The sequence below is a fragment of the Coturnix japonica genome, chromosome 1, assembly GCF_054131305.1.
Source record: "Coturnix japonica strain WE chromosome 1, WE-NBRP24, whole genome shotgun sequence".
NCBI classification, from domain to species: domain Eukaryota; kingdom Metazoa; phylum Chordata; class Aves; order Galliformes; family Phasianidae; genus Coturnix; species Coturnix japonica.
The window spans coordinates 97924066-97947476 of record NC_140663.1 but is presented as its reverse complement, the minus strand read 5'-3'; the positions used below and the strand labels follow the sequence as shown (position 1 = coordinate 97947476).

At 38.6% G+C, this 23411-nt stretch overlaps 2 protein-coding genes across 14 annotated transcripts in view; one reads left to right on the top strand and one right to left on the bottom strand.

The window, feature by feature from the left end:
• Positions 1-4684: 4684 nt before the first annotated feature.
• Positions 4685-15967, bottom strand: RIPPLY3 (ripply transcriptional repressor 3). Of its 4 annotated transcripts, none has more exons than XM_015882340.3 (6): positions 15883-15967; positions 12466-12542; positions 8675-8751; positions 8060-8129; positions 5784-5851; positions 4685-5070 (listed from the first exon to the last, which is right to left on the bottom strand). In XM_015882340.3, exons 2-6 carry the CDS (start codon positions 12484-12486, stop codon positions 4923-4925), a joined length of 384 nt encoding a protein of 127 aa, XP_015737826.1. In that variant the 5' UTR covers positions 12487-12542; positions 15883-15967; the 3' UTR covers positions 4685-4922. The 4 variants fall into 4 exon arrangements, with proteins under 4 accessions (XP_015737826.1, XP_085385538.1, XP_015737813.1 ...); XM_085529412.1 differs by having other exon boundaries at positions 8060-8126; XM_015882327.3 differs by lacking the exons at positions 12466-12542; positions 15883-15967 and having other exon boundaries at positions 8675-8883.
• Positions 12918-23411, top strand: part of HLCS (holocarboxylase synthetase) — a 114785-nt gene continuing 104291 nt past the window's right edge. For 7 of the 10 annotated variants that reach the window (XR_014939516.1, XR_014939518.1, XM_015882296.3 and 4 more), the window contains exons 1-4: positions 13613-13856; positions 16918-17070; positions 18756-18918; positions 20587-21539. Coding sequence is in view for 8 of the 10 variants with exons in the window: in XM_015882296.3 (XP_015737782.1) it covers positions 13638-13856; positions 16918-17070; positions 18756-18918; positions 20587-21539 (1488 nt within the window). In the remaining 2 variants the exon portion in view is untranslated. Of the gene's footprint in view, positions 13857-16917; positions 17071-18755; positions 18919-20586; positions 21540-23411 lie in introns of those variants that run through there. The other 3 variants (XM_085529298.1, XM_032448882.2, XM_085529295.1) reach the window with 3 other exon arrangements.

Below are 23411 nucleotides of genomic sequence, written 5' to 3'. Positions count from 1 at the left end.
TCCCTAGCCCCATTTTTACCCTTTGATTACTTTTAATTTACATGCTGAAACAGCCATCTATAAGGTGAATTCAAGCCTTTATGATCAAGAGACATGAAGATTCATTTACTCTTCTGTCAATTCTCTATTCATGTTGTAGACACCAAATTACTGACTGTAATTTTTTTTTTCCTGTGGAACTTCTGTGTTCCATGTTCCTACTGCTTCTTGAGAGAGCAATTTCATTTTTAATTCTAAATTGACAACTTGTGAAGGCCGGTTTTCTGTTATCATTTAATGGGAGGATTAATTTAGTCCCCCGTTAAGGATACTCAAATCCCTTCAGGATGAAGAAAAGCTACTGGAAGATGCCCCCAAGCCCTGAAAGCACACAAATTAACGGACTGTAAACCTTGGACAAAGATTGTATCAGTGATGAATCTGCCATTTCATTTAACTGCTGACCTCACAATTATGGGAAAACTAACAGAGGCACCTAAGTGTGTAGGCAAACTGGGGCCATTTGTTTAAGTAAAACTTGCAGGCATGAAACTCAATCTTTGCTTTTCTGTCATCCCCATGTAGCGGTGCTTCAAAGGCACTGTAGTGACCTTTACTTCAACTTACGAATCATAATTGACGCTTCAGAAATTGCCTCTGTGATCAAAATAAAACCAGGTAACACAGGGTATGTAGAGGATAATAAATGCATTTTGCTGAGGGATATGTCTGTTTTGATAGGGATTCATCATTTCATCATCTGCCTGTGACTGCAATTAAGTGAAAGATACGACTCCGTCAGCAGAAGGAAGAGAGGTTCCATCTTTTGTAAATACACAGTATGCTTTAGCTACAGTTACTTAGAGGGATTTTTATGGATTTCCCTCAAGTTTTAGTGTTCAAAGACGATCTGAAATGATTGAAAAGTGTTGGTAATAGAGCCTTTCTTTACAAAACATACATCTTTAAAGACTTTGGATATCGGGTATCCATTCTTCTCAGACTGACACAGAACCTAAATAAATAAAAGCAAGAGCTAAACTTGCCCTCTCTTTCACCCTTATGACTTTTGATGGCATCTTTTTCTACCGCAACCGGTAGCAACATTTTCAGTCAGATCAAGTGCTCTGTCCTTTCTGACACACACACACACACACACACACAAAAGATGCAACTTCTATTTTTTTTCCCTACAATTTTTATTGTGTTGGAGACTGATGAGAATTTACACATCTTGGTATAACCATTTCATAAGACAGGTTCCCCTCAGGTGGTATCAGAATGTACATATCATCTGTAATAAAAAATCACAAAGGTTTAGTGTTTCAAACAAGAAGATTGAAAGCCAAAGAAAAGTAACAGAGCTGTGGTTGCCAAATTTGTGTAAGGATGATAAAGGTTGTCTCTCTTTTCTATCTTAGCTGTAGAAGGAAGGGTAGTAACAACACACATAACATTTATGGCATTGAAGTTGAAAAGCATTGAAAAAGAAACATTGGGAATAGCCTTTCGTTTTAATAATTTCCAAAAGTTTATCTTGAATTTTGGTCTTTTATTGCACTGCACTGTACTGAATACTAAAGGCTTGGAAGCATCAGCACATGCATATGAAGTGGCAGAACTAAACAATGTGTAGTCACAGAGTTTTTTAAACACATTTCATTAATATAAGTATTTTTCCACTTTAAATGAGTCAGCAAGTATTTGTAAGGGAAGAGGGAAAGTGCTCAGTTGTGAAGTTCAAAGGTACAAAACATGTGGAGTAAAATATATGAAAAGATAGCACAGTTTTGGTTTTTTGTTTGTTAGTTGTTCCTACAGATGGAGTGACTGAAATAAGAAAAGGGAACAAAAAGAAATATCCCATCTCAAATTTTACTTCACGAGTAGAAGCAAATACACAAGGAGAGACAGTGGGGGTAAGGTAGTAGTTTTTTTCATTCCTTTATGGTGGACCTTAAGATGCTGTAAGTTAAATGAGGCAAACATCATGAAGAGAAGTGACCATAACTGTAGAACAGACCATCCTGTGCGCTGCACAGTTGATGCCTCAACTTAATTATGAACCTGGAAGCAGCTGATCCTGTTTAGAAATCCTGACTGTGTGGAGTGTCGTCAAATGTTAGATGTCCCAGTGCTTTGGACAGATTTTGTCTCCAGAGCTCATAAAAACAACTGTTGTGAGGATTACCTTGTTTCAACTGTGTCAATTCAGTGCTGTTAATGATGTTATTCTCTAAGTATAAATATAGGTTAGGGGAAAAAAATAAAAATAAGAAAGAATTGCTTTATTGCTCCCTTGATAATCTGGATTAAAAGAAAAATAGCTGTTACTGTGTAAAAAAATAGCACTTAAAAAATACTATGTCATATAATGGTTATGCTTCCCTGAGACGTATGTATCTCTTCAGAGTTAGTCTTAAAAGAGCTTGGAGACAGGATTCAAGACTGTTTGGTGAATGCACCTTCTCTGACTTTTCACAAGAACACATACAGTAGAAATCTGTATGTCTGTAGAAATCTTCACCTTAGATCTTGTCTCCATATCTCTCCAGCATTCAACTTCCAGCTTTCATCATTTTAAACAAACAAAGGAAATCAAAAGGTAGCATTTGCTGGAAACACTACAGTTATGGAACTACTGTCGGAAGTTCTGTGAAGCAAAGATTCAGAGCCAACAAATCAATCTGTAAGGCTGTAGATGGCTAGCCATGTCTTTGAAGTAGTACACTCGTGATACAGCTGTTATTTGGGGATGCTTTGTTATCTTTTTCCTGGACCTGATGGATGATTCTAAGGTCACTGAAAACTTCACAAGGTCAAACTGCAGATGAGGTAACAAACTAGAACTGAAAACCGAAAGTGAACTGCATTTGAGCAGCAGGGATGCTATAATTGATTCACTTTTAGTTCTTTTAGTTGTTAGCAAACGGGTAATGAATCACAATGCACATTTTATTTACATGTGCAAATAAGTTTATGTTGTTGACATTGTAACATGAAGAGATTGCTAGCTATCTGACACACACAAAAATAAATTGCTGGCACGATGGGGAAAAGAATAATATAATTTGTCTTTCACTAATAACTGTAGCTAAATATTACCAGTAATGAAAATAGTATTATACTATTACCTGAATTTCAACATGGAATTCAGTGATAAAGGGGAAAGCAAACAGGATGTAGTCAGAGAGGTACTGACTGAGAAACTGAATCAGTGCCTGCTGATGCAATGCTGTCAGACCTCTGCATATGTGTAAGATGATTTATTTTCTTATTTCCTTTGGTAAGATGGGTATCTATCATCCAGTTGCATTTTAGCAAGGTTTATTCTACTCTCCTAAGGAATGCATTTCTTTAAGGTTGTCAGTTATTTTTTTGTTTGTTTCAAAGGTATGAATTTGCAACAGCACTTCTATATCAGATGGGCCAGAATGTGGCCCATTTGGGAATGTTGCGTGTGAGACATAAAGTGAATTTAGCTAGCATCTTCTCTCCAACACTGGCTAGTAGTGTGTGCCTATATAAAAGCAAAGAAATAGGGCAAGAAGCTAGCAACATTTCTCCATAGTTCTTCCCCACTCTGCAACAGCGTGAGTAAGGAAACTTTAGAACCAGATCATTGTATATAACATCATGTATATATGTGATATAACATCACAGCATAATCATAGGCTGGGTAGAGTACTCTTTTGTTTTAAACTCACTGCTCACTATTTTCACTAGATGGTCAGTCATTTTCTGCTATCTGCAAACCTCTCAGGTGTTCAGAACTAGACTTACATACTCAATCACATCTCCCAGGCTGAAAAGTTCTAATTTGCTTTGTTGTTTGCATAGTCTACATTCTTGTTATCATTTTTCTTTGTCAATGGCTTTCCCAACCAAAAATCATTATGTTATGGCACGCTGCTGGTGGTTGTCCAGGATGCTCTTTTGCAGACCTCAGTGAGATCCCTACCCACTGTAAGCTGGTTGGCTGCCAGCTGGTGAGAGTGCAGGGCAGGATCACAGAGTTCCACACAAAGGAAATGAGTGTCTTGAGGATGAAAGGCTGATACTGAGAATAGGGTCTTAGCTCCAGAGACAGATCTTCAAGAGCTCTGTTTGAAAACATGATAACTTCAGTGTGGATGACCAGCAGCATGTAGTCCCTCCTGTTGATGCAAATATTTCTGAATCAAAACTTCTCCTTAATGCAGGAAGGCTGGTGTTGTTTGCAACTGAGACTGCCCTCTGTTTATGTCTTTGAGCCCTACAGATATTAGTTCCTCGCTCCTATCCTGCAATAATCTAAACACCTACTCTTGCTGGATGACTACACCTACAAGAATGTACTAATCTTGTCTGATGTTTTTCTAAAGCCCGCTGTTGAGTTTCTGCAGGGCGGACAGAGAAACTGTGTAGGGCAAAGTAACAGGCAGCATGGTGTTACAGGGAGTTAAGGATCAGCAAGGAAGAACCTGCTCTGCAGAAATAATATGCAATATTCTTTGCATTTGAATTCATTTCTTACTTAAATTCTTAAAACCATCGAGGCTCAAAGCCTTTTGTTTATTTTAGGGCTTTCTATTACATTATTTTGCCATATAACCTGTCCTATTTTCATGCTGCATGTAAAAGAAAGTGAGTAACTAAACGCAGTGTTCTTTGTGTTCTTAATATAACTGAAGTTTAAACCAACACAATTAAAAACATTACAATCTTTTATTAAAATGTCAGGGTTTTATTTAAAAGTCTTTTGAAACACAAAAGGATTTCCTCTGTTTCCAGTTGCACTGACTCATTCTTCTTGGTTAGTTAGCTATAAATAGTCTTCAAATGAGCTTTGATTTGCTTCTTTGTTCAGTCAGATGTTTGTTCATGCATTCTTGACAGTTCCTTTTTAATTCCTTTCTTTATTTTTTAATTATGTATTTGGAAAGGCTGGTGATGATTAATTACTAGGCTGAACTGGTTTCTTCCTCATCTTCTTCAGACTCAGTGTCATCATTGTAGAAGTGAATTGTGGCTTGCACTGGAAAGTTAGCCAGAACCTTCTCTCCAGTGTTATTAAGAAACTTTTGGCATTTGGATTTGGGCAAATAAAGTCTGATAAGAAAGCATATTTAAAGAGAAAAATTAAAACCATGAGACACTTTCCCAGCTAACCTAGCTAATTCTGTCTTTCTCTGAAGGCAGAAAAATCCTGGAACTCTTTCTCCTTTAAAATAAGATTTGCTGACTAAAATGTGCTATTAACTATTATTTAATAGTATTAACTATTACCTCAGCTGCTTTGGTCCATATTTTGCAACGTATTTATCTAAGGTCCCTCCATGATAAAGTGTTGACAGGGCAGTGATGTGTGCTTGAGATTTTTTGTTTTGTTTTATATTAAACACAGTACATGGAAGTGTCCTGTGTGACTGCGAGAGGCTTGAAGAACGTTTTGTGATTCTGGAATTAAGATTAAGACACCAGATTAAGATTGGGGTGGGTTGCCTCTTGCATACAGGTTAATCTTAGTTTCTTTTTCAGTGTCTTCAGGTGGAAGAGATTTATTTCAAATGCAATTTAGATTAAGTAGGATGTTTTTTTTTAAAGTGTCTTTTATTTATTTTCATTACTGGAGTATTCTCTCAGGTTCTGTTCAGCCTGGGCATCTTTCCTTGTGGGGTGTAAATATCTATGGAGTTTGGTGAGTTGTTAAAATGCACCATTACAAAGAGGCACTCCAGAGACAAAGTAATACTTTTTCCTACAAGAAGCATTTTCTTTCAGGACATTAATTTCCCTGAATGAAGTGATAGCATTTAACTCACCTCACTGGATGCTGAAACCCCAGGGCTCCTTTTGATCTAAAATTTGTTAGCTGACCATCTGGATGTGCCTGTAAAGAGACATGCTTATTATATAGAATGGGCTAAAAATGAAGGTTTCACTTTTTTCTTCTACAAACAACTGTAAAAGTATATGGTTATGCTTGTTTGTTTGGTGTTCTGAGTCTTCTTTTTCCAACTAAACACTCTTCAGATGATATCTGTGCCCATAGGCTGCCCATAGCTGTGCATTTAACAAACCGTTTCAACTCGTATGTTGTATGAACCATAAAGCTATGAAGTATTGTACATTCTGCTTGAGACTGTATAGAATATCTGTAGAGATTGGTGATCTAGTAATGCCACCAAACAGAAGTTCACTGTTTGAAAGAAAAGGACCTGAAAGCATCTCCCAAAGTCACTGAGCCCTATAACTTGGTCTTGTGAGCATAGTTCTCTAATGTATCTTAAACCAGACATTTTTTCTGTTACAATTAGCATAAACTTGTCTTTGAATAAGTAGTAAGATTTTACCCTGTTGTGTTAGAACTGCTAGTGAAAAGTGGAACAAACAAAGATGACTTATGCCACTGTCAGAGCAATTCATTCATCTTTCTGAGGAAGTAGGTTTCAGAATGAGTATTTTGGTGGGCCCCGAAAAAAAACTCTTTGGTTACAGATCATGCAAGGAGTCTTAAAGAATTTCCTGCTGGTCCTTTTCTCCCATGTCTATCTGTCTTGTAGACAAAATGTTTTGTCTCAAGCCTGTTAAGTTGATGTTGATTTTACGCAGTCACTCATTTACTTTTTTTCCACGCACCTGGTAAAATGGATTCCTGATCTGTCTGAATATTGTGTTCAGTTGTGATTGTAATATCTGTGTAAAAATATCTGTGTTTTAGTGGGAGCTGTTAGTAATAGGTGAATGGTTGGATGATCTTTTAGGTCTTTTCCAACATTGGTGATTCTATGATTCTATGAAAAAATAGACAACATATGCATTTTTTCTCCTTTCATACCTATGTTAAAATTAAGATACTCTTTTTACCTCTTATTGACCTGTTTTTCTACCATTCTCTGTTCAGAACACATATTTTAAAAAATTATATATACGCATTAACAAGTATTTACTGAATACATTATAAACACATATTTTCTCAAGCTGAAATACAGCATTTCTGAAAAGCAATTCTGGTAACGCCCATTAATTGCAAATCTCATTAAGTCAGAAACCTCAGTAATTTGCTTCTTGTTTTCCACAGCCGTGAGATGTACCTATGCATCAGTGAGCACCTCTTGTGAGAATCGGATAAGTCTCATCATTAGCAAATTTAAAGGTGCCTCTGGGTAGGATGCTGTTCCACAGGTTTTCCCCACGGTGCCTGCCAGGAGCATGGCACTACAACAGGTCTGTACAGCTATAGCCTCCACCTTCAGGAGACAAAAAAAATGCATGATAAAAAAGGCTTTACATGTATTAGAATGTGTTAGAAATTGTGAACACTGTAAGATTTACACTAAGGAAAGCTGATGTCCTAAACTGCTGAGCCTTTGGGGAAAAAGTTGAAGATATAGCTATGAATCTGATGCTGCAAAAACTCTCGTGCTCAAAACTAAGCACCAGAGCACCATTTCAATACATGTTTTTAAGTCTGTGATGTTGGGACCTATGTTGAGTATGCTTGTATCTCTCTTTAGTTTTATCCTCTTAGTGAATAAGTAAAACTAGTTATTAATTGGTGGGCCTTTCAGAGTAGGAGTTTGCCAGTAAGAGCTTTTAAACTGATTTTTCTGTTGATTTTTCATCTGCTTTAGCTATAGCAAAATCCCTCTCAAAAATCTCAAAAATCAATCAGTACAACTGTGTCCCTGAAGGTATTTTTAAAATTTCACCTCAAAATCATTTTCACTCAAAATCTTTTCTCCCCTATACAAAATTTCACATATGAATTAAGAGTGGAAATTTCAAACAGACAGTATTCTTATTTTTGTAAAGAAATGAAATCTGATGCTAAAATATGAGCTGTCTTAGTAAGCAGTATTTTCTGCAGCTCTTACGAGCTGATAATGATTCTATCTCTGATACAAAATTAGAGATATTCTTACGCGTTGCCGTGCGTGGAGAATCATAATTAGAAACATTTGTCAGTGCTGAAGAAAATACTTTGAAATTGAAAAAGGAAATGACTAGAAGTCCAAGCTTCACTTGCTGTGTTCAGATAGCTTTCATTTCTGCACCTGTTTTCAATGAGGATTATTTTATCCAGATTTAATCTCACCATTTGTTGATTCTCTGTCATTTCACCATCCCTGGCTGTGGGCATCCAGGGCCTCCATAAAACAGGGCTGCTGAAAAATTAAGATAGAACAGCACTCCCATAGTTAATTCTCTGTGGTAATATTCATAGAATATCCATAAAATAGTTCTTCTGTTAGTTTCTGCTGGCATCTTTTTGAAAAAAATAAAATTTTAAAAAAAAAACATGACATGATTTATTATTTTTATTATTTTTTTCTCAGCACATTTTGATCACAAAATCATAGAGTATCCCAAGTTGCATAAGATTCTTCTTTATCTGGTAAATCTGATTTCTGTGGCAATATTGGTCTGCCTCTTGTCTATGATCTGATTAAGCAAACTAGATAATTACTTATGCATTTATAACTAAGGTATCATTCCCTTTCAAGAATTCACTGAAATATTTTCTATTTATGTACCACTGCTGCACAATGAAAGGTAACTCTCCATCTTTGGCACTACATCTAATTCGTTGTTAAATATGATCACTGAGTGCTTGATCATTTATTGATTAGACAACATTAAATTATCATGGGAGACTGGATCTAATTACCATTTTTTTTTTATAGAGGAAACTTAAAAGTCTGTGTCTTACCTCTCTGGCTGCTCTCTTGGACTGAGTGAGTGTTGCTGGGCATCTCTGGAGCGCTTACAGATGTGATCCACTGTAGCCTGGAGCAAGAAATCTACAGCTGCACCCTCCATGGTTTTTGATGATCTAAAGCCTGCTGTTTCTGTGGCAGGCTGGCTGCTTGTCTTGGCCTCTCAGCCCCTCCTTTATCTTAACTCCCAAAGCATACTTACCTAAAACAAACATGGCCTCAGGTAAAAGGAAAGAAACATCCTTAATGAGTTTTCTTTTGACTCCTCCAAATAGTTCAATGATGTTGTTCTCATGTGGTCAGACTACTGGTGAGAGCAATTTTGGAGAAACAGTCTATTTATTAAATTTAAGTTAGCAAATCACATTGAATACGGTGTCCTTTATCTTTCTGTTGCTATTTTATACTCCTTGTGTGACTTGAGAAGATGCATCACAATCCAGTCTTAAAGGAGTGTAATGGAGGCTTAAAGAGAATTTTAATTACAGAGTGCATTTTACAGTGAATGAAATATTTTCCATCTTTTAGCTATGAAACACAAAAAGATAGCAAAAATCACTGATGGTGAGAGGACAGGCCTAATGCCTGCCTCAAGACTGTGGGGATAGTCCTTTAATTTGCTACTTGATTGAAGGAGAAGAAATCTTATGCTAAGAAAGATTACCTCATCTATCAAATAATAAGAGTTATGAATGCCATTTCTTTGAGGCATATTTTATTTCACAACATGCAATATGTTTTAAACCTATAAAGACTGAATACAAACTGTCTTAGTCCAAGCTTTCTTCCCAGTGTTTTCATCTGAATTGAAAATTACTAGTTACCTATCATACTGTACAAGACCAATTCATTTCTTGATAGGTAACATTATCTGTTTTCATTGTTAAGGTTCATTGCAACAGTTCAATGGTTTCCTTTATTTCTCAACCACTGCAGAGATGCTAGTGGATTGTAAGAACCTTTTGCTGAATTATTTTTCCTCTGGTGCTGCTTACACATTGACAACAAAAAGAACAGATTGAACTATCAAACATAATTGCTTTATTGCCTCACAACTTTCCTCCCAGAGAGAGAAAAATGATTTTGCTTACTGAACATGGAATATCCATTGATTATTTGGTATAAATTAGGTCCCTTCTAGCTGACTGAGCTGAAGAAGCCATGAAAATGGTCATTTTGTGTGGACACTGAAAATTCTTTGTTGGAGACAGATTCTTCTTATATAAGCCTTTATGGTTCTTCCTCAGGCTCTGATACAGCTGAAGGTAGCACGTGTTCAGTCAACGTGAAAGGGCAGGACTCACAAATGAAGACCACTGGGTATGCTTTCTTGAAAGATGCCATTTTCCCCAGAAACGGTTCTTTATTAAAAGGCATAATATAACTTTGCACATGGGATTTTTGCTTAAAATTAAATAACCTTTGTCCATCAGGGAAGACATATTTGAAAGACTAATTTTCTTACACTGATGCAAGTCGTACAGTTGTCATTAGCTACTTGGCTGATAAAAATAAAAGCATTACAAATGTACTTTTGCTTTTGAAGTGATCTTAAGTAACATTTTCTGGAATCTGATTTGTTGAACTCCAATTTCACATTAATTTTCTACACTCTTATAACATCCATTTCTGTTGTGACTACTAGATACAGTTTAAACTCAAAGATCAAATCCATTAAACACTCTTGTGGAAAAGAATGAAAATATGGATTAGAAAATTCTCAGTCAATATCTACTTTGTTTTGTATTTAAATGCTTTGTAGAACTTGTAAATCTATAACTAAGTAAAATAGACATGAAGAAAACATGTGCATTCTCTTATTAGTTTTAACATTTATGTATCAAAATCAGTTCAATTGTTAGAGTGAACAATATAGTGAGTTATGTTCAAATAACAAATTGTAAGTTAAATAGTAACATGGTTACTGAGAGAAAAAAAAAGGCAAATTTTTTAAATAACTTAAATTATAATTGATTAACTTGCTGAACTACTGTCTTAAAAATACATATATTATTACATCAGCTTTGTTTTGTTTAGATCGAATTCATCTTGATAGTCAAAAAGGAAGTGTTCATTACGCAACTGATACCTACAATCCCAATCTTGCAATCAGATCCATATGTGAGAATGATTGATTTGTAGCTCTAGACAGAACCTGCCAACATGGATATAAGCGCAGAACCGAAGCCTGGGCTACTAAAATACAGCTCTATGGAAGATACAGTTACAGCGAATAAATCTGTTGATAAAGTCCTGCAAGACAAAATCTGCTACAAAATTACAGAAAATATATTTTTGTTAATGAAACTATAATGTAATCTAATGTAGCTCTGGGTAACATTGTATAAAAAAGTAAATTAATATTTTGCTAGAGACTTGTGGTTCTTGCCAGACAAAAAGCTGGGCATGAGCCAAGAGTGTGAGCTGGCATCCCGGAAGACCAACAATATCCTGGGCTACACCAAAAGAGGTGTGGGCAGCAGGAAGAGGGCGGTGATTATCCCCCTCTGCTCTGCCTTTGTGAGGCCCCATCTGGAATACTGCATTCAGGCCTAGGGCCCCCAGCACAAGAAAGATGGGGAGTTGTTGGATCCAAAGGAGGGCACAAAGATGATCAGAGGGCTGGAACACTCCTCCTGTGAAGGCAGGCTGAGGGATCTGGGCTTGTTTTGTCTAGAGAGGGTTGTGGGGAGATCTCATTGTGGCCTTGTCACTACTTGAAGGGAGCTTATAAACAGGAAGGAGACTGACTTTTTGCATGGTTTGATAGGACAAGGAGGAATGGCTTTAAACTAAAAGGGGGAAAATTAGGTTAGATGTTCAGAGGGAATTCTTTCCCCAGAGGGTGGTGAGGCGCTGGCACAGCTGCCCATAGAAGCTGTGGTGCCCCATCCCTGGAGGTGCTCAAGGCCAGGTTGGATGGGGCCCTGGGCAGCCTGAGCTGGTGGCGGGCAGCTCTGACCATGGCAGGGACAGTGTGGGCGTTGGGCTCCCTTCCAAATTAAGCCCTATCACTACACTACCTTATAGAATTCCTCTCCAGATTTCATGTAGGCCTCCTTTAGGTACTGGAAGGAACAACCTTATTTTGAAATACATTTAATTTCAATATGAGGAGCTGTATTTTGCAAAAGAAAGAAAATACTGATACTGTTACAAGTGCTTATCTCTTTTTTCCAGAAGCAGGGATTATTTTCCACACTTCTAATACTTCCTGAGAGTAACTTTGGCATTGAGTCTGATTTTAAGGGAATTAAGGGTAGTGAATCAAGAAAGAAAAGGACTGTAAGATAATTATTTTGTATTTTTACCTTTGTGGGAAACTCAGTTTTGTTATGAAAGCACATATGCTTTTGCAAGAATAAATAATATACAAAATGAATTGGTATAGTCAGGAGACAGGATAACTCTACAGCATGTACAGATTTAAATATTAGCTGGTCTTAAGCAACAAAACATTGACTTTTGGAGCCATTAATAGTATACAAAGCTCCTCAAAAATGAATTCAAAGTCATTCACAAAGCACATCAGAGCTATTTTCATAATGCTTATTTTAAAGTAAAAAAGTTTTAAAACAAAAAACAACAAAAAAACAGAGGCTCCTTAACATTTATGCTCCATGGCAGTACTGGCTCCCTGTTCTGAGTCATAAGGGAGAGCCTAGATGGACTTAACCCCTCTAGACTGAAGCTGGTCTTTCTGTCCCATTTGGAAGGGGTTATTTTCTCCCTGTCTGCAGGCAGAAATTTGAAATTTAGCTTATTCACTTTATTCAGAGTTTACCTCATTTTCTTTGTAAACCATTTCATGTCTCTGTGTCTGTCTTCTTTATCTTGCAACATCTTTCTGTAAACTGTGCTCTGTGAAAAAAATAATGCAGGTGTTCCGGTAAGTCTGAGAGCTAATATTATGCACTGTTCCTTTTCAAGGCTTCCTTCCACCCTCCTTTATGGGGAAACTGATTGTCATGCCTATTTTAGTATATCTATTTTAGTAAATATCCCAGTGTGTACATGGCCTTGATTTCGTAACAATACAAAAATGTTCCCCAATACAAAATACTTAACATTTTAAACAGAGCTTGTCATGATTAAGTCTAAGTTACACTATGATTGAAATCCAAGTACTGACAGCAACTTTATGGCTTCAAATTATTCTCACAGAGAATATTCCAACATTTCACTGTCTTAAAATAGTGACTGCCTGTATATTTTTCTGCTTTAGATTCCCTTCAACGTGAAATTCTGACTCAGTTTACTCGTTTACTCGTGCCCTTTTCCTGAGCAAAGGAACCCAAACAAATAGAGAAATAAACAAAAATTGAGTTGACTGCATTCAATGCTGTCATTGAATACAGCAGGATTAAACAAAGTGCGTCTCTCATCATGCAAAGGTTATATAAACAGTTGTGTTTTGCAGTGTGCTCTGAAGGTCAGCAACATGAGTGCTATTGAACTATTACGGAGAAAGTGAATTCCAAGGCTGAGAGCTTTCTTTTGAGACTGTGTATTCTTTGCTTGAAGTCTTTTGATGTGCTTGTGTAAGTATTTTGATTTCCTCTGTAAAATAAAGCCACATAAAGAAACAGAGTATAGTCCCAGCCGGCTCAACCCCCTCTGGGAACAGGCTGCCCAGGGAGGTTGTGGATGCCCCGTCCTTGGAGGTGTTCAAGGCCAGGTTGGATCGGGCCCTGGGCAACCTGATCTAGTAAAGGTGTATGTTTGGTGGCCCTGCCAGGCAGGGGGGTTGGAACTACATGATCCTTGACGTCCCTTCCAACCCGGGTCATTCTGTGATTCTCCCCGCTGGGTGCGGGGCGGAGAACAAGTCGGTCTGCGGGCGGAGTCTGAGGCGGAGTCTGAGGCGGAGCCTGAAGCCGGGCGGGAGGCGGAGCGGAGGCTCCGCTCGGCGGTTGCCGGCCTCTGGAGGCGGGGCTGGGCGGGGGGAGGCCCGCCATGCTGATCACGCTGTGCTACCTCTACCTATGGGCGCGTTGGGGGCCTTGCTCGGCCGCGCTCATCCGCCGCACCGTGCGCCGCCTCCACCGCTCCCGTTGCTCCTTCACCTTCTGCTGCTCCGCCGGCCCTGCGGCGCCTCCGGCTCATCCGCCGCCGCCCGAGGAGCGCGTCTGCCTCCGGATAGGAAACAAAGTCTTCTTCACGGGCGAGACGCAGGTACGTGCGGGGGAGGGAGAGGAGGGAGAAACGAGAGTCTGTGGCCACCCCTGTTACCGTGACGACGGTGGCCGTGGCCAAGAGGGAGAGGGGCGAGTGTCCGCCCCCCTGGGCTGTGCCGCGCTGTCCTCACCCGTCAGCGGCCGATCCTCACCAGTACGGCTTTTGTTATGGAAAACTGCGTGCTTCTCTGGGTACAAAACGTTACCTCGGGTGAGGAGAACTTGATGCGAAAAACAAGGTCTGAGAAAATCGCGTTTGTACGGAGGGACAAGCGAGTCCCTCAGCGAGAGGGGAGGGCGGTGGAAGCCAAGTGCGCAGCACCTGGAGAAGTTCCGCTTAGTTTCAGTTTTACTTCATGATATGCTAAGCTTGCTGACAGCCTTGCAGCATTAGAAATGGAACTCCTCAGGCACCCCTCCTGCCTACGGATCACCTCATTTATTTGAATTAAGATTAGGCTTTATCTACATTCGTAATTAAAAGTGAGCAGGCATCATCTTCATCTCCCCCCTCTCTCATTTACAGAGTCATACATACGTTTGTGGAAGTTATTTCAATTATTATCCATCATGCGTAAATGAGTGTTCCTGAAATGCGTTTATGAGATGTTTTGTTGGCTAAGGGCTTTTCCAGAAGCAGGAAAGCTGATTTTTGGGTGGCCCTGTGTGGAGCCCTCAGTTGCACTTGATGATCCTCGTGGCTTCATTCCAACTTGAGATAAATCCATGAAGTTAAGCAGTCCAAAAGGCCGGTTGGGGTGCAGTGCAAATAAGGGTGCAAATAGGATGGATTCAAAAGTAGTTTCTCACAATCCAATGATTGCATTATTTCATACTTAGAGACGGTGACAAAATCTCTCATAAGGCAATTAAGCAGTTAGTAACTAACATCAAGCCCTTAAAAACAAAATCAAATAGTTTTCCCTGTCTTCAGAGAAGTTCTGTGTAAATGGCAGTCCTCTGCAGTAGTGAGCATGAAGAGCAGAGTTCTGTGTAAGCAGTGGAAAGCTCTGTGTAAATGTGAAATATGAAATCATATTTCAACAAGTCTATACTTTCTTTGCTCCACTTCTGCTCATTTCTAAAATAGCTTCTCCCCACTCCTTGCATACTAAACATTTCTTTTTGACTGCTATGCTATTCATGCAAACTGACTTCATAAGCTTGTCAGTTTATTTGTATTTGTGAAAGTTAGGAAGCTCAAGGGAACTGTATTTTGGCTTGATGTTTGACATAAAGTCAGTGCTCTTATTCACAATGTATTCATCTCTTAAAAACGTCCATTGGTAGTTACAAGCTGCATTTGCTGGAATGCCTGTGCAAAAGGCCTGTTACCCTACACCCTGTTCCTGTGACACACGAGGGCTCTGACTTAACTGTATTACAGACAGAGGCAGCATTGCTGTGGAATGCTGCATCATCCACTGAACACTGGAGGAAAAAAAATATATATATAACTTTCACACTTTTGGCTTCTAGAAAGCTACCTGAGCTATACTGGTTTCTAAATAGCAACCTAACAAGTTACTTCCTCCCTCCTGCCCCCTTTCATTAATCAAACTGAATGTGTAAGGTATTACAAAGCTGCATTAGTTTGGTTCATTTTTCTGTGGAAAGTAGCAGTATTTATTCTTGCAGCTTCTACGTGCAGAAAAGCTGGTTGGATGGCAAGCTAACCAGATTGCTGTCTTGGAGTTTAGTTATACTGCAAGACTTAATACTGCAGTGTTCCTATTTACACGTGGAATCACATCTATGTGTAGTATTTTCTAAGGAAATTTTTTCATGCTTCTATGTAGTCAACCAAAGGAATACAAAACACGTGTTTCTAGTATAGTGGTACTAAAATAGCTATTTCTTTTTACCACTTTTAAAATGTGGTGGGAAAAATAATTTGAATGCAATATTGTACAATTAACAAATGCACAGTTAGAACACTGACATAGTTACAATGATACTTTACAGGTTTATTGTTAGCAAGATTATCGTAGTGGAAAGAGACAGTCAAAAATGTAAATGCTCACTTGTGTCCTAGGTTCACAGTAGAGAACTCCAGCAGGAGTAATCTCCAGAAAGGGATCCTTCCCCAGTGGCAGTCAGCCCTTAAATGGAGTTGAGGAGAGGTGCAGCCAGGCTCCACCCCTTCTGGTCATACAGCTGAATTGCCTTCATCTGTACTCCCATGGCTGACTCAGTGCTTGCCTCAGGTGGTCAATCAATGGTTCATGCTATGACTCAACAGTTCCCATACATATATATGTTTTTTGTACTAATTTTTAGGAGGTTGTACACATCCACAAAAATAAAACTGTCTTTACATAACTAGCTTTACAAAAGAATTCCTAGAAGTATAAGTTAGCTATCCTGAATATTAGACCCATGTAATATACAGTCCTTGGGTTATTTGTGGGTCATAGGCTGATGGATCTTTTGGCAGATGGTTGTAGAGACGGTGTGTAATACTTAGTTGTGGGACTGTTTTTCCCAGAGAACTGTTACCTAACTGTAATGATTGCCATCTGAATGCTAGCCAGATAATGGCACTGTGCTGACTGAGTCTGTGAGCAGTGTTGTGACTGCCTTCTCAGTCTCTATGAAAGATCAAGTAGTGCTCTTCTGCCATCAGGAACCAGCAAGGAGATGGAAGGTGAAGGCAGGGCAGTCTGCAGTATGAGTGAGAAAGGAGGATTGGGTTGAATGAAACATACTGCGAATGGCAGAGTCTACTGGTAAATGGCCCATGGAAGCCACAGTGCCAATAGCACAGCTGTCTTCAGTGGCCCACTCAGCTGCATGCTTCTACTGTAAAGTTGAATTCTGGAATTTAAGTTGTCTTGAAAGCTTGGGTGATCCATTATTATTTTACTTTTAACACGTCTCTTCTTAATGGTTCAGAATGATTTCACCTTTTCCCTTGTGGGAAGTTCTTTTCCTTGTGAAACTGGAGAGGCTGTTCATGTAAAGCTGAAGAGTTACGTTTGAATTTGGTCTGGGAAAAATTAAAAAAAAGAATTACTAAATCAGATGTTCCATTTAGAGACTTTTCCTGTTTCTTTCAGCTCCTCGATGATTTAAACAGATGGAGTCTACTTCTCATTTCTCCTTTTATTTATCCTGATAAGTTACTAGCAGCGGAACATATAGCTTTTGTGACAGAAAGTGTTTCAGCTCAGACGGATAACTTGCCGAAATTACCTGTCTCTTCAAAGGAGGTAAACACTTCTCTTTGTTTCGTGTAGAGAAAGTAGTAGTGCAAAGTCTAACGTTGATATGGATGTAGAATTAAGTAAAACTCAAAACACTTGAAAGAACAAATCAATCACGGATTTTGTACGTTTGTGATGTTATTGGGAATAAAAATGTAACCTAGTCATTAAATGATCACTTTTAGTACTCTAGTTCTATTTTCAACTTCTAATAAATGTATCAACATATGATACTAAAAACATTTTCATAATTATTTTTATAGTCTATAGAACTGAGGCCAAAGTCAAATTCTTAATTTCTTTGCTTTTCTATAAAATGCAGTTGGGAAATGTTAATGCTTCTTGTTCAGAATTGGTTCTTGTTCAAATAGATAATGTTTGACCTTTAATTCATAATACAAGTGTTGTTGAGGTACAGAACAGACCTCATCGCTGACTGAGGCAAGGAGAGAAGAGTTGGAAAGGCATGCTTGCGTGTCTGGGTAGACAGTAGTAAAACATCTGGTCAGATTGCTGGAATAGCATAAAATTGACAGAGTCCTCCGCTAAATAGGCTATACCACAAGGTAGGACCGCTACCTGTAGGGGGCTAATAAAGTCTCCTCCTGAATTGGCCATGCTTAGCACCCCCACAGAATCATCTGTCATCCTTACTTTCTGGCATCAGGTTACCAGGTCCTTTTAGTTGTTAAAGATGCTGACCCATCTGTAAGTAATTGTGATTCATCAGCTCCCTTGGATGGGAAACATGCTTTTTTTCAGGCAGCTTGTTGTGAGAGATAATCTGGGAGTCAGTCCTATGCAGTAATGAACATAGAAAGCAAAGTGTCTGAGTGCAGGAACGGAAGGACAGGCTACAAACGGGAACCATTCTGGATATCTGCAACCTGATTTTAGTACCCTTTATATAGGCCTTTAAATTGAGAACAAAGCATGGTAATGGAATCATAGAATGGCCTGAGTTCAAAAGGACTGCAATGATCATCCAGTTTCAACCCCCCTGCTATGTGCAAGGTCACCAGTCACCAGACCAGGCTGCCCAGAGCCAAATCCAGCCTGGCCTTGAATGCCTTCAGGGATGGGGCATCCACAACCTCCTTGGGCAACCTGTTCCAGTGCATCACCATCCTCTGCATGAAAAATTTCTTCCTAATATCTAACCTAAACCTCCCATGTCTCAGTTTAAAACCATTCCCCCTTGTTCTATCACTATCCACCCTCGTAAACAGACATTCCCCCTCCTGTTTAAATGCTCCCTTCAAGTACTGGAAGACTGCAATGAGGTCTCCCCGGAGCCTTCTCTTCTCTAAGCTAAACAGGCGCAGTTCTTTCAACCTTTCCTCATAGGAGAGGTGCTCCAGCCCTCTGATCGTTTTAGTGGCCTTCCTGTGGACCCAATCCAAGAGCTCCACATCCTTCATGAACTCACAGTGTACCAAGCAACTTTAATCTTGTGTGCTTCCTTAATGCTTCTGATAAAATAGTTATATTACTTTTGATGCTTGAATTTGCCAGTTTTGCTGGTTTGTTTTCATAAACTCTGCCTGTTATTGTGATGTTTTTCCATACCAAAATCTTTAGAGAAGGCAGTTCTTCCTGCAGTTGATCTTGCGAAAACATAATACTGTTGGTACATTTTATACTTTTCTGTAGCCTTTTCAAACTGAAAAACATGTGTGGTTTATTCTTAGATTGTGAAGTGGTCTGACTATTGTTCACCGTTGGCCTATAAACCTGGGGAACCTTATAAGCTAATTGCTGAAGCAAGTGTAGATAATTTCAGTAACCTTGGAATAGCATTTATGGAAGACAGGCTTCAAATGGATAACGGAATGGTTCCATGCAAGATTGTTTGTGAGTATTTTCACAAAATTGTTTTAAAAAATAAAACGTGTTTGTTTTAGAGCTATGTATATGACCTTCATATCAACATAAGTAAGCATTTGGCCTTATGGCAGTGGAGATGGATTCAAGCACTTTTTGCTTATTTTGACTTGTAGTGTGGAGGTTGCTCTGAAAGTGATCATAGAGTCATAGAATTACTCAGGTTGGAAAAGACCTTAAGATCATCGAGTCCAACAGTGACTTAACCGTACTATACCCTAACTAACAAACCTCCGCTAAATCATGTCCTTGAGCAATGTCTCCTACTTACTTCCATGGAAAGTTTGTGATACAAACACAGTTACACTATTTTAGTAGTGCAAATTCTCAGCTACAAGACAATGTTTCTCAACACTCACAGCATTAGTTATACATTTTTCTTCAGCAATGAACAAAGGCCTGCATGACATGCTCATAAAAATCTCCTCCAGCGGAGATGACCTATTGCTGCTCTTGCCATGTCTGAAATACGCCGCCAACCCCTCATTCTGCTCACGTCCATTTTCGGTCTCCATCAGTGTTGAGAAAACGTCAATGAGTGTCAGTGGGTGCCATTTTTTTCCACATGGGGAACTGTCATGGCAACAAAATGTAATGGAATATTGGTTGGAAGGTTCAATATCTACTGCCATATTGCCAGTATCCACCTCTGACATTATGTGCCAACATAATAAAATAGGAGACATTGGTTTAGAAGTAGTCCTTGTATTTCTGTGACTCAGAAGCTGAAAGACGTAAGTTACCATGTGAAGAGTAATTTTTCTCTCCTCTTTCTCAGTTAATTGGCTCACAGTAGGTATCTTTGCCCTTCTTTTTTTCATTTGTACTTACCAGGAAATTTTTATCTTTGCATTTCTGTTCTTTTTAGGGGAAGGAATTCACACTTGCTATTTGTTTTTTCTTTGGATTTTTAGATCCTATGTATTGCTATAGCTGATTATGTCTCCCTTTCTGCAGATTGGAAGCAGCTCAGATATATCTAATATTTTTTTTCTTTTTTTACTTATGTGAAGCTTTTATTTTACTGCCTTTGACAGTGCAAGAGACATGGTTCAGCATTTCCATCTTACCCAATATCATGACTTTAATTGCTTATTTCAAAACAACCTATTTCAAAACCTTTTATTTCAAAATAACAGCAGTTTTCCACTCTGCCCTCCTTAACGGATCAATGTTTTTCCAAAGGTATTTCCCTTGCATTATTTTGTCAATGTTTTTTAGGCACAGACAAAAGCTGAATAACTGATATCTTTATGAGAACTTCTTTACCTTCTCATCTGGTGTTGTTCTGTTAAGAGCGTGTCTGAATTGCATATAGTAGTTGTCAGGTTTTGTTTTTCTCCGTGTATTTGTGCACTGCTAATGAATGTTAGTGGGGTTTTTTTAATCTTCATTGTAAATAACAAGTGTTACACTGTCAGTCAGACTTTCTTGAAACAAATAGTCATTATAGTCAATGACTTATTTTAAGAGTATAAATTTATTCTATTCAAGGGAGTGGTTTTGATATGTCAAACAGATAACATTTGTAGTATTCTAGAGCCTCTGAAATTAAGCCTTGATTCTGCTGATATAGTGATATTCATCATAGATCTTCTAATACAATTTTTGTAACTCCTAATTCTTTAACTCTTCCAGCTGTCCATTTACAAGAAACTACTCTGGAGGAGTTAAAGCAGGTGACACCGTCTATGAAACAGAAGAGTGTCAGCATTACACAGATGGATGAAACAACTCCCGATACTTTTGGGACTACTGTTAAAACACAATTAAGAGGAGTAGCTGAGTCTGCAGGACAAGATGATTCAGACACAAAAGAAGAACAACCTAAGCTAGGGAAAAAAAATGAAGATGAATCCAGCAGCCTATCTGACAAAGAGACAGGCTTTGGAGAACATCATCACTTGCATCTTTCCAGCTGTCATGAATGTCTGCAACTTGAAAACAGCACTATTGAATCAGTCAGATTTGCCTCTGTGGAAGACATTCCAGAACTTCCCGATGATTGTAGTAGCAAACTGGAAGAGAATGGTGATTGTCTAACAGCAGGAATAAAGAGAGTTAACCTTGCTGGAAAGCCCCCTAATATATTGATTTATGTTGGGTCTGGATCTGCAAAAGTGGACTTTGAGCAAGTAAAATCAATCATTCAGGAATGTGTTGATACAGATAGCTACACCATCTACCAGTTGCATGAGGAACAAGTTTTGAAAGCACCATGGATTGATAATTCACTGCTGTTGATCATTGCCACAGGAAGGCCTATTTCTGAGAAGAACCAAAAACAGTTCATGAAGTTTTTATCTAAAGGTGGAAAGATTCTAGGGTTATCTTCCTCTTTTACATTTGGTGGTGTACAAATAAAGACGAAAGACAAACTGAAGAGGACTGTTCATGAATTAGTGGTCTCTAAAATGGACAGAACTGAAATGAAGTTAAATCTTTTGATCAGTGGCTGTATGTTTGAGGTAGCAATGGAGGAAGGGAGCAGCAAAGCGAAGCCATTGAGTTACTTAAATAATGCTGATAAAGATATAGTTATTGTTCATCTGCCTTATGGAGACAATGGAGGAGAAGCCATTCTTTCTCAGGTAGTGTGTATGCAAAAGCATTAATATGCTCGTTGGTACACAGTGTTGTTGTGTTCTAAAAAAGTTCATTTGTTTACCTGGCATGCTCTTTGGAATGTTTGTCAAGGGGCAAATATGGATATATGTCTTAGTGAATGTACAAGGGCTCTGAATACAGAATGGTATTCACTTTATCCTCAGGAAACCTAAAGAATGGGAGAAAAATGTCACTGCTGTTCCAGGTTCTTGTTTTCACTATGTAGCCATGCATGTGTCAGTCATGCACGGTTGCTGTGGATGGTAGAGGAAATGACATATGTGTAGTAAGAAAGCCTCTTCAAAGGCAGAGCTACCAATTTCTAGTGCTTTAACCATGTTAAAACTGCACTTTGCAGACTTTGGGAAATGGGAGCAGGAAAAGCAGAGTAATTGATGAACTCTGGGTAAAAGCTTAGGCAGGCAAAATAAAAACTTAGGTACAAATATACGAAATATGATGAAGAAGAGAGTCAGAAGAGGAAATATAATAACACATGCAAGCAACTGTAAAGAATTTTCCTTTTGAGTTCTAAGAATAAGATCTCTTTGAAAAAAGTACATGAGAAAAGTCCCAGACTATTGTTGTGTACTGTGTTTATAAAAAACTGCGATACAATTTCTTGCATGAACAAGTAGCTATAATAAAGATTAGTCTCTGACGGTGCTGAAATGCCGCTGTTGATTTAGATCTGTTTGTGCTGTTTTTCTGGTATTGTTTGCCTAACCCTATTTGTGTACCAGCACTGTGAATGAACTAAACAGTTTAATGCTTTCTTCAGTAGTGTTCTGGGTAAAGATAATATCCAGATGGATGTTGGCCTTGCTGATCTGTAGTTTAAAAAAGCAAAACCAAAACAACCTCCTCACACCTTTATTCATTTAGGTTGTATTTCTTCCATATACAATCAAAATTGAAACAACTTGAAATTTTAAATGAACCTTTTTTGCTTTCTAAAAGTTGATGAGTATATTTGCAGTCAGTAACATATGCTTATAATTTTGGGGAGGAATGGAGAGGTCTGGTCAGCTGGAAACACTTGTATTTTTCTTTTTCTTTCCCAGAGTCTTCCTTCAGGATTTGAACTTTTAACTAACATTCTGCATCTTAGAAGTAAAGAGTTAGAGATTCAGGGGAAAAAAAAAAAATAATTTAAACTTGCAATTTGAGATAAGGGAGTTAAATAGAACAGAAAAGGAAGGGAAAATAATGATGGTGAAAGATCGTACAGAGAAAGTGGTGCTCAGTGAAGTACTCACCGCCCACCAACCAGTGCCCAGCCACTCCTCAAGCAGTGGCTGCCACTATTCTTCTCTTCCCGGCTTTGTAGTTCAGCATGACACCGTGTGGTATGGGACCATGGGACGTCCCTTTGGCCATTTCAGGTCAGCTTTCTGGCTGTGTCCCCTCCCAACTGCTTGTACAACCCCAAATCTTTGCTAGCAGAGCAGTGCAAGGAGCTGAGATATCTTTGGCTCTGTGTAAGCATTCCTCAGGAACAACTAAACTCCAACATCAGTGTGTGAACAGTGTTATTTTCATCTTAAATCCATACACAGCACTGTACCAGTTACAAAGATGAAAGTTAACTCTGTCCCACCTGAAAGCAGGGTACTATCCTCAGTTTAAGTTAAATCTGCTAGCGTTTTGGAAATTGGGATATGTAGCAACGTGCTTGTAACTCTGGTGTAAGTTTTGCTACCCATGTGATCCATCTGTACTTGGACTGGAAAATCAGTTAGATACCATTGCTATTCATTTCTGCAAGTTCCATGGTAAGACCTGCTTTGCTGTGCCATTTAGATGAAATCTTCTGCTGTAATAAAACTTAAAACTGCAAAAAGTTTTCAACAGGA